This window comes from Diabrotica virgifera, chromosome 1 (assembly GCF_917563875.1).
Source record: "Diabrotica virgifera virgifera chromosome 1, PGI_DIABVI_V3a".
In the NCBI taxonomy this organism is placed as follows: domain Eukaryota; kingdom Metazoa; phylum Arthropoda; class Insecta; order Coleoptera; family Chrysomelidae; genus Diabrotica; species Diabrotica virgifera.
Window position 1 is genome coordinate 36,353,325 of NC_065443.1, and position 19,420 is coordinate 36,372,744.

At 32.5% G+C, this 19,420-nt stretch overlaps 1 protein-coding gene across 1 annotated transcript in view; it reads left to right on the forward strand.

The window, feature by feature from the left end:
* LOC114331386 (juvenile hormone esterase) overlaps nucleotides 1-19,420 on the forward strand; it is a 132,436-nt gene that overhangs the window by 45,602 nt on the left and 67,414 nt on the right. Inside the window, exons 4-5 of the mRNA XM_028280963.2 lie at nucleotides 13,119-13,313; nucleotides 14,761-14,957. Of these exons, the coding sequence (XP_028136764.2) occupies nucleotides 13,119-13,313; nucleotides 14,761-14,957 (392 nt within the window). The remainder of the gene's footprint in view (nucleotides 1-13,118; nucleotides 13,314-14,760; nucleotides 14,958-19,420) is intronic.

The window sequence follows — 19,420 nt, forward strand, 5'->3', positions numbered from 1 at the left end:
TTTTGCAATACAGTATTCAAAACTCCTTTGTTTCTTAATTTCTAATCACGCGTGCGCGACACTATTTTCCACCGTTGCCGTTGCATGATATGCAACGGTACAAATGAAAGTATGGTGCAAATGAAAGGAATAAATTCGTTATTTCGTAAACCGGCGACTTTAGGGAAAAAACCCGAAACAGGTCGATTTTTATTTTTAAGTTGTGATATTGTGGCATATATGGGATACTAGTGACGTCATCCGTCTGGGCGTGATGACGTAATCGATGATTTTTTAAACGAGAATAGAGGTCGTTTGGTAGCTCATTTGAAAGGTTCTTCAATTCTCTATTCAGTAATGTAAACATTTACATAATTATTTATACAGGGTGTCCAAAAAATTTTTATTAAATTAAATTATTTGACAAAAAAAGAAGTAGCAGGACACCTTGTACAAATAATTATATAAATGTTTATATTACTGAATAGAGACTTGAAGAACCTTTCAAATGAGCTGGCACACGACCCCTATTCTCATTTAAAAATATCATCGATTACGTCATCACGCCCAGATGGATGACGTCACTAGTATACCATATATGCCACAATATCATAACTTAAAAATAAAAATTGACCTATTTAGGAATTTTTCCTTAAAGTCGCCGGTTTACGAAATAACGAATTTATTCCTTTCATTTGCACCATACTGTCGGTCGGTGGAAAATAGTGTCGCGCACGCTTGATTAGCAATTAAAAAACAAAGGGGTCAACATTCATTACTCAGGGGATTTTGGGGTCTCTGACGATGAATATTACATCGGAAGTGATCTCCGGTGTTCCTGGTGCCCAGGGTACCTACTGTTTATCTCGTGACTAATGATATATGACTAATTTTTTAATGAATTTGCCGAAAACTCCAGAAAACGAGGTAAAGAGTAGGTACCCTGGGTACCAGGTAGGTACTCCGTATAATTTTTGGCTAATTTTTTAATGAATTTGTTGAAAACCCCATAAGAAGTAGGTACCCTAGGCACCAGGTATTCCGGAGATCGCTTCCGATGTCATATTAGTCGTTAGCGACCCCAAAAACCCCCGAGTAATTATTTTTGACTAATTTTTTTGCCGAAAACTCCACAAGAGAGGTAAACAGTAGGCACCCTGGACATCAGGTACTCCGAAAATCACTTTCGATGTCATACTCGTCGTTAGCGGCCCCAAAAACCCCCGAGTAATGATTTTTGACTAATTATTAATGAATGTGCCGAAAACTTCACAAGACGAGGTAAACAATAGGTACCTTGGGCACCGGGTACTCCGGAGATCACTTTTGACGTCATATTCGTTTTCAGCGACCCCAAAAACCTCTGAGTAACAAAATTGAACTCATTTCCGCCGATAATTGATGAGTTCTGAATTTTTTTATTGTCTGTTTGAGATGCACTTTAAGCATGCATTTTTTGTATGCAGTTTTTCAATATTATTCATGACTCCGGGTCACAAAGTTTCCTGGCGCATTCACGAATCGAATGCAAAAAGAATTATTAAGATCCGTCTTGTCCATTTTTTTTTCGGAGGTAAGGCCGATTTTAGTGCTTTATTGCTTCGTCTATAAACAAAACAGTAGAGATGAAAACCCATAGAAAAATCGATGGTACGACACTATGTGAAGATATACGAAGGAGATACAAGGTGGAGAGCATCAAGGACTGGGTAAGAAATAAAAGAGTAGAATGGAATGACCACATAAGCCGAATGACAACAAATAGGGTAGTAAGGATGGCGAGAGACGGTCCTCCAAAAGGAAGCCGATCAGTGGGAAGACCACGAAAACGATGTAATAATAACTTACTGCACATTTAAAAACAGAAAATACAAAAAAAGAAGAAGAAAAGGCGAATTGTTGCGTTATTAAAACAAAATGCAAACACCTAATTATTTTCTTAGCTTGGGCTTTTACCCTTGTGCCACTCACAAAAATCAGTAGCAAGTCAACATCAAAGAAAAAAATAGCATATAAAATAAGAACATGGAAAAAGTAGAATCAATACACCGAATACATTTTTACTGAAAAGTTACTCAATCTAATTTGAATAAAGCGAAATATATTATATAATTAAATATTTAAATTTTCTGGGACCCGGTCATAATTAGGTACTTATCAAATGTTTTTAAAATTAACATTTAGATAAAAGAGTGAGACCTTGACTTTCGATAAAATAAAACACCAATTATTTATTCTTTCCATGCAAACTGAAATAAAATACATTGAGAGAAAGTTTTTGTTCAACCAATTTTCCTATCAGGTACAAATTGTATACATTTCTTTGTTAAGTATTTAGAAGAAGATATGGTTTTAATGATATTAAAAGAGGAAGCTATTTGCTTTTAATGTGTTAGCTCAAAGATGCATGGGTATGAACGTGGATGTGCATATTTGTTACGTTGATTTTGAAAAAGCATTTGACAAAGTAAAGCATGAAAAATTAGTCAGAATTCTAAAAACTAAATACATAGACAAGAGGGACTTACGAATAATAACAAACGTTTACTGGAACCAAAGAGAACAAATTGAATAGAGAACGAACCTAGTCCGTAATTGAAATCAAGAGAGGAGTTAGGCAGTGATGTATTATGTCTCCATTACTATTTTTTAATGTTTATAGTGAAGTAATTTTTGAAGATGCATTACTATCTCAAACTGAAGGAATAATAAATAACAGAAGATCTATTAACAACATAACGTATGCATATGACACCGTTTTTATGGTAAGCTCTGTTGACTAAATAAAACTACAACTATTGCTAAGCAAAACAAAAAGTTTCTGTAAAAAATATGGACTAAAAATGAATATAAAAAAGAAAAAATACATGATAATAACAAAGAAAATAACAAATATACATTTGGGAAATGTACCGATAGAAAGGGTTGATAAAAAATAGAAATACCTAGAAACCTGGATTTTAGACAACAATGATCAAACAACAGAAATAAGGGCCAGGATAGAATTAGCAAGAAATGTGTTTGTAAAAATGAAAACAATTCTCTTCAACAAAGGCCTTAGATTAAAATTGAGATTAAGAGCTTTTATAAAGAAATACGGGGTTACTACCCTGGTGATGGGGTTAATTAACAAAAGGCACTATTTGTCCATAACATCTATTTATTTATTCAACACTACTAAACATACCAGTAACCAGCTGGTGAGCTAGAGGTCTAAATATCGCATGATGAATAATGAATCACGAATAATGAATGATAAAAGAATGATCAGCGATGCTTCTCCTGAATCTATAAACCAACTTGTAAATGTTGTTATTTTGATTGTTGACACGACTCGACCGTAAAATATTAATAATATCGAATAGCTGATAAAGCGTTCTTGAAAACTAGTGCACTTTTTTGGCAATCGGTGTCACCTAATTATTTTACAACAACTAGCGATGTTTGTTTTTAAGATATTTAAAAATTAAATGAATATGAGTTGCTAATATTTTGGATGCTGATATAATCCTGTACACTTTGATATGCTACTTGTTTTCGATACTGCAATATGGACTCGAAAGCTAGACATTGAAGCAGGAACATATAAATAAGTTACAGTCCTTTCAAATGTGGTGTTACAAGAGGATGCTTAGAATAGCATGGACACAGAAGAAAACTAACACGTAAGTATTGAGAGAAATGGGCCAAAAATACGAAATAATAAACCCAATAAAAATAAAAAAGTTACCATATCTGGGACACGTAATGAGGGAACCGCGATATGAAATGCTAGACTGATAATACAGGGAAAGATAAGAGGCGGAAGGAGTATAGGAAGAAGGAGAGTGTGTTGGTTGAAGAATTTAAGGAACTGGTTTAAATGCAGTTTTACAGAATTCTTCAGAGCAGCGGTAGATACAGTAAAGATAATGAAGATGATATCCAACATCCTATTGGGAGACGGCACTAGAAGAATGTTAAGTATTACTAAAAAATATTCGAGTTTTAGATTATAGCATCAATTATAGCTGTTGCAAAATTAGAACTAAATAGTGCTTTTTATCTCTTCCTTACTGCTAATACTAAAACAATTTAAAAGTAATGTTTAGTTTTAGTTTTTTCCTTAAAACTATGTAAGTTTAGAACAACCAGAAAATAATTCCCATAACTAAGATTTCAATAGCTACGACAATGAGATTTACATAAATATTTGATACCAATAATAGCAGCCATACTGGCAAACATTGCATGTCTCCATGATTCTCTCTACACTTCGACTCAGATCAGGATTACAGTAACTACTAATGTTTCAATGGCCTTAGTAAGAGGTCGCCAATTTTGTTGATCCATTCATTCATCCAATGGTACTACAGCTCAAGTTGAACTATTACCTCTTTCGGTAGTTTCTCTAAAGATCTCGATCTACTGCTGATTTTTTTCATGAGCGTGTTTTTATGAGATTTTTGTCATCTTCATCTATTTCCTCTCCTATGTCTTTTTTTATCTCCCAACAGGGTTTTCTCCTTGCAATCTTGCATGTACTCATGCATATATACAACGTGTCCTTCCCATCGTAAATGCTGCAGCCTAGTATATTGTACTAAACTCTGTTTTTAAACCAGGAGGAGTAATTCAAATTTACCGAGCTATAATGCTTGTTTGTAATTGGTCCAACCTCATGGCAAGTTTACTCCACTGTTATGAAATTTTGACACTAATGGTATTTATGAAAGTTTGACATTATTAACATTTTGTAGGTTAATTAAGTTATATCAGTGTTTTCTGTATTTTCTGCTTTATTTTTATTTTGCTTTTATATAAAAACAGTTATTTTTGGAACTCTTTAGCGGCGTATTACTATAAAATTATATTTATGCATTACCGTCGAAGGCCGATTGGTGAACCAAAAAATAGAATCAAATAAAAACAAAAACTGCCTTTTCCAAAAAAGAGATGTTTGGTTATCTTTCTAGTGACTTTCTTGGGTGTGAATCTGTCTTTTTAGTTTACTCCTGCTGGTTTAAAAACAAAGCATAGTGTTCTTTATATTGTCCGTATATTTCTTTCTCAGTTGTTATTTATTCTGATTGGGCCAAGAACATAATATTTCTCTTTCGAATACGTCTAAGGCATTGGCAGATTTCTTTATTATGATCCATGAGCAATAAGACGGGGTTCAAGGTGGAATCAAGATTACCGGAACCAGCATAGACAAGCATCAAAAGCAAGCAACGAGCAACGCACAAGAACTACATACAAAATATAATAAATACGGTAGTTCGTCATAACAAAATATTCAGTCTACATCTAAACGTTTTCAAAACCAAAATTCTAATATTTTCAAAGATACAAATAAACTCACATTTTTAACAAGGGGCAAAAATAATAGAACAGGCAACTTCCATAAAATGTTTGGGAGCAAAAATCAATAGGAAATTGTTCGTGAACACTGAAACATTTTTTACAAGATCAGACCTTAGTCTAGAGCTCAGAATCTGAATGATCAAATGTTACGTTTTCTCTGTCTTGCTGTATGGATGTGAAAGCTGGAGATAGAGGACCCTGAAACAAAAAAATAATAGATGCTTTCGAGATGTATACAATACAAGAATAAAAAACCGCTAAACGCCGTAAAAATGAGTGGCGCGTACAATATTCCAGCTACAAAAGATCTGATATGAATATTACGTGGCGCGAAAATGTATTTTCATTTTGATGCAAAATAAAATTTTAGTTTTATTTTAAAAGATTTTTCCATAATATTTGTCAAATTTAAAGTAAAACGCGCCACAAAAGAGTAACTTTGATACAGTTTGAATTCTGAAACTCTTTTGTGGCGCGTTTACTTCAAATTTAGCAAATATTATAGAAAAATCTTTTAAAATAAAACTAAAATTTTATTTTGTATCAAAATGAAAATACATTTTCCCGCCACGTAATATTCATATCAGATCTTTTGTAGCTGGAATATTGTATGCGCCACTCATTTTTACGGCGTTTAGCGGGTTTTTATTCTTGTATCAGGAGCCTTCAAAGTTTTTTTATAAATTAAATGTATGAAGTTGAATGCAATTTTTCTCGATTACACGTTAAGCTTTATAAATGGTCGCCTTTGTCGCATTATCTCCCAAATGATCTAGTGTTCATCGAATGTACACTAGATTTTTTTCTATTCGAAATAGATTGAAAACAATTATTGGGATGGCCGGTTAATGAAATCGGATTGCCCGTTGCCAGATCAAATTAAGCGTCGTAACCACTACAACTACATAAACCATTTCGGGAATAATCGTTAGTTTTATTATACTTTTGTAGCTTAATAACTTCTAAACGGCTTCACCGATTTTAATGACTAAACATGAGTTTGAAACGTATTGACAAGTAGTATCTGATGCATCTAAGGTCAAGTATGATAACTGAAGCTATTACAGGAATTATTGAGCTTTTCTCCCATAGGAAATAGATTTGATCACATGGTTCATTCCACCAACATACGACTGTTTTGGATTATCGCGACAACGATTATTTCAGTGTGCAACATAAGAAGTACGGAAGTAAATTGCTCTAATAATTATTCCAATAAACAGCAATGTAATTTTCAATTTATTTTCATTCTTCATATTTTGCACAATTAAATATTCGTTGTCGAAATAATCCAACACAGACGTATATTCGTGGAATAAGGTATACTTATGAAGCCTATAACTTAAAAATTCGAATTTTCCCGGATATGAGGTATACTCCGTCAGATTCGTCTAGAGTCCTTCTACAAACGCTCAGTTATTGGCGCAATTCGTAGGTTGAAATTTTGAGTAAGTTTGAACCAAAATTTTCAAAGTTTAGTTTTTCAGTTTTTCGGCGATACTGAGTCGTGTGTATGTCTGATCCTGACGGCTTAGAAACCATTTGAAAGCTTAACTCAACACTATTGATTTGGTGTATTTGCGGTTCTCATGCGGTGTACCTCTTGAACCGAAGATATATACCCCTAATAATATGCCGTTTTGTACCTATTATGTCCTATAGCTGGCTTATGGGTGGTCAAAAGTCAGAAACTATACCGGTTCTGAATCGGCCCCCTGACCCCCTCTTCAAACACAGAAAAAAAATCAGATCGTTTTAACTTTTCCAGCCACATACATACATACATACATACATACATACATACATATTATGTATGTATATTATCCACAAATATTTTCCCTTTTTTAAATAGAAATTGAGTCATATTTCTGAGCTCGGTAACTTTTGAATGGTATAACCGATTTTCAAAATTAGACATGCGTTGTAAAGGTGATGATCAATACTATTAGAAGCCGCAATGGTCGGACTTAGATTTTCAAAGTTTTTGGGAGTTTTGGGGACAAGAACGAAAAACAGGCTCTAAATAGGAAGGGCCGTAAAATCCACACCCTTGGACCAAAATGGATGGTTGATATATGAATGAGTGAGTCTTTTCCTGAACTTTAAGATGGGAGTTGGTACAATTTTCAATTTCGTCAGATTTAGAAAATCGAAAATTTCGTGTATATATAGTGTCGCGTGTAGGAGGGTGTGGGTGTGCGCCACTGGCGAGAACTACCGTTCTCTGGTAATATGTAATACAGATGGATGCTGAAAATTCCATGGGTACTAAAAGTTACTATCGATAATGCACGGCGCAGTAAACAAAAGAATTACCAAGCATAATCAATGAGAAGAAAATACAGTACAGTGGAACCCCGATAAGTCGGCTGACGATAACCCGGATGTTCTGCTAACCCGGACCGATTTTCATCAGACAAATCAAACATTTTTTCACTTTGACTGAGTTTGTTACCAATAAATAAACAATACTCTAGAAAACTGTACGTCATTTAGATGTACTGTGCATATATTATGTATTTCATGGTTTTGCAATTATAATGTGTATATTTGTTTATTATTTATATGTATTTTATTAATTTTTACCATATTCTCCGGCTAACCCGGATTTCAGATAACCTGGATCGGCCGCGGTCCCGATTAATCCGACTTATCGAGGTGAAGACACCAAAACTCGTGACTGAAAGACCTAAGAAGATGATTTGACCGCTCATCCGTAGAAATCCGCAGGGATCGCCAACCTTCGACAGGAAACGACCCAATAAGAAGTGAATTATTAAGCAAGCATGTATAAACAGGGAATTTTTTAAAACGTTTTTATATACTTGGCTTCGTTTTTGTCACTGCCTCCACAAATTTTGTAATCCATTTTAAACAGATTTCTAGGCTACCTAGGCACCTGAAATATTTTCAGAATAGCTCAGAACTTGCTAAAAATGCAATATTTAACTGCTAATATATGGATAATTCTTCTGTTTCTTTTTGTCTTCTTATTCTTCGTACGACTAGGATTACTCCTGTTTGTCTACCTGTTATTCTGTTTCAGTTGTTGTTGACTGTACGTTGTCTTTCCACCTTTTCGGCGGCCTTCCAACGGGTCTTCTGCTATACGGCTTGTTGTTTTTACAGATGTTCGCTAATCTATATGGTTCCATTCGGTTTACATGTTCGTTCCAGTTTTTCATTATGGATAAATACTCTCTGGGAGATTTTTGAGGCATCTTCTGTGGATGCCATCAGGGCCAGGGGATGTGTTTTTACTCGATGTCGATTTTTTACTTTCAAACTATTTTAAAAATGTGACTAATGCAATGACATTTAGATTCCATTTTAAAGTACGTTAACAAATCGATAATTACAAATTGATAGTGGCTCAGTGGTAGAGCATTAGACTGCAGATCGAGAGGTCATGAGTTCGAAACCAGGCTGTTGCGTGTCATTTTTTAAATTTTTAAATAAATAATTAAAAGTTAGTACAGTGGAACCCCGATAAGTCGGCCCCCAATAACTTGGAAGTCCGGCTAACCCGGACCGAGTTTTAGCAGACAAACATTTCAACAATAAAAATGTATGTACCTAATATAATATTTGAAAGATAATGGGTATTTGTGTAATTTGAACTACATATACGATAGTAAAAATGACTCATGGCACACGACGTTCATTGTCGTGTTATCAGAAACAACAGGCACCTGTAGTATCCTTTATTTAATTCAAACTGTCTTAGCATTGTTTACTTTAAAACAATTATTTTTTAAACAATGGTCTTAGTCTTCACTGTTATTAAATAACATAACATCGTTGCGATTGATTGAGACCGTATTGTGTGTAGTACAGTCGTATTGTTCGCTTCCGTTGTGTAATCGTTCTTAAATCTATTCAGATTTTGTGTTTGCGTGTTTTTTTGTCTACGTAATGGCAACACAACGTAAAAATGTTGTAGTGACAATGGAAAAGAAACTAGAAACATTAAGTAAGATTGATAAAGGTAAATCTTTAAAAACAATTGCAGCATCATATGGTGTCGGTACATCTACAGTATCGGATTGGAAGAAAAATAGAACTAAAATCGAAGAATTTTGTTTCAAAATGATAACAAAAGACAGTTTGGACAATCGGTGCAAAGCTAATAAAGCTAAAAATGAGACGACGCTTTGTATGTGTGGTTTTGTGCGGAACGCGAACGTGGTTTACCAATGTCTGGACCAATTATTCAAGAATCAGCGCTCAAGACTCAAGAAAATGAATAATACTCTATACAACTATACGTAATTTAGATGTGTACTGTGCATATATATTTCATGTTATTTCAATTATAACGGAGTTTATCTGTAAGTATACCGTATTTTATTAATTTTTACCATTTTCTCCGGCTAACTCGGATTTTCGATAACCCGGATTGGCCGCGGTCCCGATTAATCCGAGTTAACGAGGTTCCACTGTATACTTAAAGTTCATATTTTATAAGTTAATTATTATATATAAATATTATATATGTTACGGTAAACGTAGATAATCTGGTAATTGTACACAATTACCGGTAATTGTATACAATTACCAGAGTCGATGGTAAATGTAGGAAATATTTTTTAAAACCCTTTATTTTCTACTTTTACCGGTAATTGTATAAATTTCCCAGAGGATCTTGGTAAAAGTAAGAAATTTAAATTACAACGATCGACAGGCAAGCGGAATGCCAAATACATAACTGTAGAAATCATAACAATCTATTTGGATCTGTGTGAAACTTTCCAGAAAAATCTAAAGCTCTCAAAAAAGGTTTAGTAGTGAAATTTATACTGTCAAAAAGAAATAAGTAGAAGATATCGAATAGATTTAATAGATATGCAAGCCCAAACAGATAATTAATTCAAGTTCATTTTTGTCTACCAAGACCACTTAACAAAATTTGTACAATTACGGCCATTGAAAACTAAACGTGCTATAGAAGTTGCATTAGTTTTTCTTGGCATATTTTGTGCTTTCAGAGCTCCTATTCTTCATAAGCGACAATGGACGACAATTCTCCAACATAATTATAGAAGAACTCCGTGAACTAGAAGTGCTCCATGTGGAAAGATTTGAAGATAGTGCACGGTAAGCCAAGAGACAGTCAGTCACAAGGATCTGTTGTGAATAAAGACATTGAAAATATACTAAGTTCCTAGCTGGAAAGCAATCAAACAAACAAGTTTTCAGAGGGTCTTTGATCTGTACAATTCGCCAAGAACCGAGCTTACCCTTCTGGCATCAAGTGTAGTCCGTATGCAGTTTGGGGTTCCTGCCCAAATTGGCTTCAAAACTTCATCACTGCCCGAAGATGCTTTAAAAAATATTTCGACTTAAGAAAATTTGGAAGTAGAAGAACAAGTAGAAGAAACCCAGGCATGTCCTGATTCTGAAGAACGTGAAGAAGCAGAAGTGGATGAACCAAATGAGCTTATAATAGAACAAGAACCAGAAAACCTTGAGCAACCATCAGTGAATGAATCTAATGAGATTCCAGAACAACTATTTTCTAAAAATTTCAGAGAAGCGAGATTCTGTTGCAATTAAACGGACACGGACACGGACAAAGCGAAGAAAATGCCTAAAACATCAAAAACGTATGGCTGTTTTTATGAGTTTAAAACGAATTACACGAATTTGGTACTAAAGAGGGGCGATTGCCACAATTGTATAGCAGAAACCAATTTAACATCTGCAAAGAATCGTTCATTTCTTTAGATATGGCTCCAAAACTAAACATTCCATTCCGCTAGTATGTTAGAAAAACGTCTTTGTCGGGTGGGCAAGGATCTCAGCGATGTGCTTGCAAAAATAGTTACCTAAATGTAAACAGACAAGTGTAAATGTAAAAAAAATGGAAAGTTGTGTAACTCCAAGTTCCATGAGAATTTGCCATGTCACAATAAATAGTGAGGAAGTAAAGTAGTAGTATTAATTCAGGCAATATTCAAGTTCAATTCAGGTTAAACAAAATGTCTCTTGTTTTTAATTCAGTTAGCGTTTATGTTTTTATTTCATTATTTTATTTACTTTTACCGCTGGTCCTTGGTAATTTTATACAATTACCGGTAAAAGTACATAATTAAAGATAATTTCCTACATTTACCGTCGGCTCTGGTAATTGTGTACAATTACCGGTAATTGTATACAATTACCAATTAATTACTCTTACCGTAATATATATCATTTTAAATATTTTCTTTGGTTTATATGGGTTTAAATCCGCTAGAGAAAATATGCCTCTAAAATATTATTGTCGATTACAAAATTCTTTTATGGCAGAAATTGAAACAACAAAATAGTTTATAATTTTATATTAAGTCCTATAAATAATGAAAAATTTTATTATAGAAATTCCTTTTTATAAAAGTGTAATTATATTAGTATTAACACTGAACAACAGTAAAATTATATAAATTTTATATTACGACTATTTTGAACCCATCTTAGTTTTGTTATTTCACTAGAAAAAGTCTAACACTAATTTGCGCAGCTGATTCATAATAGGCCTGGATCCCGCGTACCAAAAAAAGTTTATTAATAGCAAGCTGAAAATTTATTAATAGTTTAACGGTGTCTAGTCGGACAAATTTTGATGGATGGGAACACTGGAACAGGGGAAGTTTTAATTGTAGAACAAGTTACAGATTTCTAACGTCAGACTACGAAAACGTCCCATGTATTTTGTCGGACAGAACTCCAATTGATTTGTTACGATTTCATTAAAATCTCATAAAAAATCAGACTGCTATTTATTACCAACATATCCTGTCATTTGACATGTTCTGTGTGTCGGACGTATTAAAATGCCCAGCATATTTGTCGCACAAACATTTTTTTTTTCATATATTATATAAAGTTTGGCATTGAATAATTAAAAACAATCTGCTGGTTTTTACAATCATAAACTTCTCAATATGACAAGTTCAATAATTAAAATGGTGTTCCACAATTAAAACTGCCCCTGTTCCAGTGTTCCAATACATCAAAGTTTGTCCGACTAGATACCGTTGCGCTATTAACAAATTTTTAGCTTGCTGTTAATAAACTTTTTTTGTTACGCGGGATCCAGGCCTATAACATAATTCTTTATATACCTTTTATCATTTTCACATGAATTTTCCTAACTTGTTATTTAAGGGACAACTAGAGGTTATTGTTAAAAGCGCAATAAGAATGAGGAAATCTAAATCTAGTTTTTAAATATTTACATAGAGATTTGTTTGCTTGTGTAATTGTGAATATACTTTTATACATATTTAATATTTATGAAGTGTACATAAATATTTATTAATAAAAAAAACCATTTGGACTAATTTTAAGATGCTACACGTGTACAGGTATACAGATAAAAATATTTTTATAAAAATATTTTTGCATTTGAAGATTATATGTATAAAAAATTATTAAACATTTTTTTATTTAATTAAATTATATTATTTACATGCAAGTTCCGAAATCCTGCATTTTCGCTAATTTTTCATACAGCTCAACAGATCGAAATCGACTTTATCCAGTTGTGTTTCGTTTACGGCCATCAAAGTAGACGTCGCTTTTGTAGCTATCCATACACTTCATGATTAGTAGATGGAAAAAATTTAGTGTTTTGCGATGGATCGGCATCATTTTTTTTTTTTGGGCGACATGACACGAATATTTCCTTTGGACGACACAAATAGCTTTGTAGACCATAAGTCAATAGAGTACAGTGAAGCAACATCTAACATGGGAATGTATTACAATGGTAGCTCAATATCCATGTTTTACTCTTAATTGATTTTCAGGTCCATTGGGATTCTTGGCAACTGGAGATGCAGTTGTACCTGGCAATAACGGTCTTCGAGATCAATCATTGGCCTTACGATGGATTCAGAAAAATATTAGGAAATTCGGAGGTGATCCAAATCTAGTTACCTTATTTGGTGAATCTGCTGGAGGATCCAGCTCTAATTTTCATATGATTTCACCTTTAAGTAGAGGTAAGTTACTGTAGTTAAATCAAAATAAAGACGCACTAGAAGTAAACAATCCAAGACACGTTGAATGGTACGAAGACCACTCCCAAATCATGATTTACAATCTATAAACTTTTTATATCATGATTTGCGACTTACAATGTATGTACATTGTATATCATGATTCGGGAGTGCTCCTCTTAACATTCAACGTGTCTTGGTTTGTTTATTTCTAGTGCATCTTTATTGTGATTTTAGTATAGTCCATTCACTTACGGTAAAATATTGCAAAACCCTCAAATTTTGAAGAACAGCTTGGATTGATATTAAATTTGGCATACACATAGCTAACATATCAAAGAAAAAAGTGATATTGTGCCGATGTGTGATTTTGCTCTGGGAGTGAGTTTCACCCCTTCTCGGGGGTGAAAAAACATACGTTCGAAGTAAGTCCGGAGTTGGATAATCTGAATAATTATAAGCAACTTTTGTTCTATATAGTTTTTCACTACTTTTCGAGCTATTTGCCAGTATGTTCATTTTTCAACAAAAAAAAAACACGTTTCTAGACGGTTTTTCGGAAATAAAAAAGTAAGTATTTTATCAAAAAAAAAAATCTTAGCAAAGATCTAGCTTATAAAAATTTTAAAAAAAAATGGATACGAAGTCTGTAGACCTAGTAAAAGCACAGTTATAGCTAATGAAAGTAGGTTCTTATTCGTCAAATTTCAAATTGAATATTTCAACGATAAATAACCAAAATATTAAGCACTTTTTGGGGAAAACCCATTACGAAAAGGTTTTTGTGTTTTTATTTTTATTTTTTAAAAAGTTTCCATAAGTGGAAGATCAAATGAAAAAAGCAAACAGAGCTGCAGGTTGCCTGAACGAAACAATATGGGGAAATAAAAATATCGGAACAGAAATGTAAGGCAGAATTTATAAAACAGTCATCAGATCAGTAATGACATACGTTGCAGAAACACAACCTAATACAGAGAGGACAAAAAGAATAAGATAAATGGCAGAGATAAAAACCCTTCGAAAAATCGTTGGTAAGACACTATGGAATAGAGCTAGAAGTACAGATATACGACAAAGATGCAAGGTGGATAACAGTAATAACTGAATAAAAAAGCAGAAGAGTAGAATGGAAGGACCACAAAAGCCAGCAAATAGAGTAGTAAGGATAGCGGGAGAGGGTTCGGACGAAAGAAGTTCAGTGGGAAGACCACGAAAACGATGGAATGATAACTTTCTGGAGATACATTGAAAAAACCGACAGAGTCATGACTACACAAAAAGAAATAGAAGAAGTAGATTGTAAGATTGGTTTCTCTATGAAAGATTGTTGCTTCATTTCTTGCACGGTTGGCCGATACTTCCATCAATTATTGATTTGTCCCTTGGAAATACTATCACATTTCTTATTAAAAGTTGTATTTTTAAATTAATTTATATAATATTTTAGGTCTTTTTACAAAAGCTATTCTTCAGAGTGGTACAACATTATCCCCATGGACCTTTAGTGAGAACCAAGAAACAGAAAAAAATTCAAGAAAGCTGGCTAAAGCCTTAAACTGCCCAACTGATTCCAGTCAAGAAATGGTTGAATGTTTAAGAAAAGTAGAGGCCAGAACATTTGTTGAACTGGATGATATTTTCAAGGTTGGTAATATTTACTCAGATCATGTAATAGTGTAATGTATTATGAGATATTTTATTTGTTTTAAATAATACAAGGAGGAAGCTTGTGGTGTGAAACCGTGAACGGACTGCCAAGAGTAAAAATCACCTCCTCCTAAGTGCCTTCTCTTTTGAGGTTGGCGATCAGTATGGCCAAATTTCTCCCTGTTCTGGGCTTGATGAATTAAGTCATTCCCTGTTGTATGGGTCCAATCTCTGATGATTCGGAGCCAAGATTTTTTCTTTCTTTCTATACCCCTTTTACCTTCAATAAATCACATCAAAATATATTTACAGAAAAGAAATAAAACAAAAAAGAATGAAAATTTATGTTAGAGTAATCCAAAATAATATTTAAAGCTGATATTTTCTACAGTAAATTTGTTCTTATTTCGTGCTGATTACATTAGTATTTGGTGTTCATTTTGTTCCAATGTAATTTATTATCCCCTCTGTGGCTCAGTAATAAGAGAGCCTGCTTTTAGATCCAAAGGTTGTGAGATCGAATCTCAGCTGAGTGGGAAATTATTCAATTATTAAAAATTAATAAATTAAAATTGATTTTATCCTTGTGGGATCGGTACTCACCGGAGGGACTGCAGACGTTTGGATACAATTAGCGTCTCTTTGTTAATGCAATTAAGTTGACTTTACTAAGTAACAAGACAAATACTCAACACACACTACACATTACACTATCTGATTGCGAAATCAACTGTACCATGCCAATGGCCATTAGTTGTTGAGGCATTAAGCTAAATAAAAAAAATTAATTATTTCTTAAACATTTTACGTTCTATGTTTTGTTTATTTATCCACATCTTCAATATAATTTAGTCAATATACAGTTGAGTCCAAGGTTCTTTACTCGTGCGTCATCATTTAATTAAAGCATACGAAATAAGTCGCAAATTTACTAAACGCAAATCAAGTAACAGAAAGTGGCTACTACTCCGATCACGCGTTATATTATAAAACTTGATGTTATCGAATAATTAGAATGTCAAATGTAAGTTTTGCTTTAAAATTTTGGTGCAGAATTACAGCTACATTTGATAAATTCTTTTAATATTATTAGTGATTAATAAATAAATAAACAATTTATAAAAACATTCAATAACATATTGTCTTTTTGTCATTTTATTCACTTTGGCGGAAACTTAAACATAACCATTCCTTAACTGTGTGAATGAGGTTAGCTTTGTATGTTATAAAAATTAATGGCAAAATAAAATACACTTACCATAAAATTTCAAACTCTAATATAAAATTAGTTGTGAAAACAACTAGTTGTGTAATATAAAAAACTTCAAACTGCAAAACAGACCAGAAACGTCACAAATTGTAGGGGAGATCGGGTACAATTATTGTAAGATTTTTTACTTGTAATTTTTTATTTAAAAATGGGTTCCATATAAGTGGGATATAAAAATAGGGGATTAAATATTTAGTGGGAAATAAGCCACAATTAAATTGAAAAAATAATTTTATTAACGTTTCGAAGCCCAAATCGGGTTTCGTTTTCAAAATACAAAATACTATTAAAATAAACAAAAATGTTGTTGCTAAGTAAAAAAATTATTCTAATAATTTATTTAATCTGACTCATTTATATTGGCAATTCAGACGTATATTTATGACATTTATATTTATGTATAATATTATAAATAATATTAATAATACATAGATCTACAATAAGTAATACTAAAATATAAAATTTGTACTAACTCGATATGTTATTGACCTACTAATCATGGTATTTTCTTTCTATTGACTTCCTCTTTCAGTATGGGTAACCACATCCTACTGCATTCTACCGAGGAATTTGCGACACAATTGGTTTCATTTAGCATAATTAGAGCCGCTTCTTTGATTTTTCTCTTTTTACTATCTGATTCTTTCAGGACTATACTTGAATCTCTCCACTGAACTCTATGTTCATTATCCCATGCGTGTTGACATATTTGAGATCTATCAAATTCTCTATTTTTAATATAAGACTGATGTTCACTTATTCTAACGTTTAATGGTCTTGATGTTTCACCTAAATAAAATACGTCTGAATTGCCAATATAAAGGAGTCAGATTAAATAAATTATTAGAAGAATTTTTTTACGTAGCAACAACATTTTTGTTTATTTTAATAGTATTTTGTATTTTGACAACGAAACCCGATTTGGGCTTCGAAACGGTAATAAAATTATTTTTTCAATTTAATTGTGGCTTATTTCCCACTAAATAGTTAATCATAAAAATGCCACAAGGAAATAGCTTCAGAACAACATTAAAAATAGGGGAATATAGGTTGAACATTTAACTTTAATTTCCAATTTTATAGTGTAAGTTTTATTGATTAGGTAACTAGAAAAATGCATCACTTTAACTTAACAACAAGTGTTACATCTGTACCCATTCGAGGGACAAGTGTAACACATAAAAGGGACAAATGTAACAAGGTCAAGATCATTGAATTTTATTCAACTTATTCCCTAAATAAGTATTTATAAGCAAATGTCTTGTAAACCAATAAAGAATTAAATATTATATAATAGTCTAAGAGCTAGTGAACCCTCTGAGTGACAGTCTTCCTGTAAGGCTAGAAATTTGTATAGTGATAATGGAGACCATGAGAGCCAGAGTGGCCTAACTGATTTTAGCATTACTTTACATAATCAAAGAAAATGATCAGAAGCTATCAATGTCCGATTGTTTTAGTAATTGTATGTTGACCAGTAATGATTCTTGGTCAACATAAAACTTATTAAAACAATCGGACATTGTTAGCTTTTGATAATTTTCTTTGATTATGTAAAGTAATGTTAAAATCAGTTAGGCCACTCTGGCTCTCATGGCCTCAATTTATAGCGCACCAAGGCTAAAAACCGTGACCTGACAGGCATCAGCCCTGCACGTGTATCTACCAGGTGAATCGAAAAGTGCATAGTTAAGGGAAAAAACTTTCTCCTGTAAAGTTTAAATTTAAGTATGTGTTTGAGTAAGTCATTTAGAAGAAATGTGTACAATAACAGGCGATTCTGAACAACATAAGACCTTGCCAGGCGAGAGGAAAAATTAGGGTTTTTTCCTAAAATAATTTTTCTGCATCGAACAAAGTTTTTTTAGGTTTTTTGAATCATTCCAAACAGAAAAGGTTTTTAGTGACTTTTCTCTTAGGTTAATAGTTTTTGACATATAAGAGATTAAAAATTTAAAAATTGCGAAATCGGCCATTTTTAACCCTGAATCGGACATTTAACTGAAAATTTCAATGTTGCCAAGGTAGACAGATATTCTTTATATATCGATTGATAAAATCCCGAAGAGTTTTTTGCATTACAATATCGAAAACCCCTTTATTTTTTAATTGCTAATCAAGTGGGCGCGACACTGTAGTATAAGTGAGGATGTTTAAGTTTGCATAAATAGTCTAGTAAAATAAAATTACACTACATGTAAATCAAAATGTAAATTCGTACAGGTTGAAACAAATTTTATATCAAAGTTTAGGTGGGTACAAAATATATTTTCAAGAAAGTATCCAAATCAAACAAGGGGGTCATTGTTTAAATAATTAAAAAGGGGTCATTTTTGCAAAAAAAATTACTTTTTTAACTGCTGAGGTCATTCAATTACTAATGAAGGTCTATAGGATTGTTTTCTGTAAAGTTGAAGGGTAAACCTTTCACATAAGTCTTACTAAATTAAATTTGACCCCCTATTTATTTAAATAATTATACATAAAACTTTAAAAACAAATTTGCAAAAAATTATTTTTAGCGTTTTAAATAAGCACTATAAGATATCTGATTTTACAAAATAAGTTGTGCTATGTTATCAGTATTAAGCAAAAAAAATTGGTCGAAAAATATTTAATATTTTTTGAGATATTGAATTTGTTTATTAAATGTTACTATATTTTCAATTGCAAAAACGCAGTTGTTGCCAAAGAAATATTCACCTGTATTAAATCTTATTATTTTTATTTTTATGTATATTTTCGATAAATGTATTGATAAATTTAAATTTCAATTAAACTGCCCCCTAAAATTGCTTTTGAAAATAATTCAAATTTGTTTATAATTTGTTGTTTTAATGACGTCGCGATGATTAAATATTTTAAAATGCCGTTTCAATAATTGGGTTCCTGGGAATTTTTCACTAATTAACAAATTTTTTTGTTTTTTTTTTCCTCTTCTTTTTTTTTCTTGGCATTGAATTAGTACGGGCCCTTTTTGGGTTAAGTTTCATTAAGAATGTCGAATCTCTAAGTTGTAGATTCTAAACCTAAAAATATCAAGATTGGTCTAAAATCACTTAAATAAAATGTGGCTACTTACCGAGTTACAGGGTGTTTTATTTAAAAATTTAAAAATTATTTTCACCAAGTACTTTCAAACTATTTGACGTATCCTTATCATACTTTACAGAAAGTGTGGGTACTATAC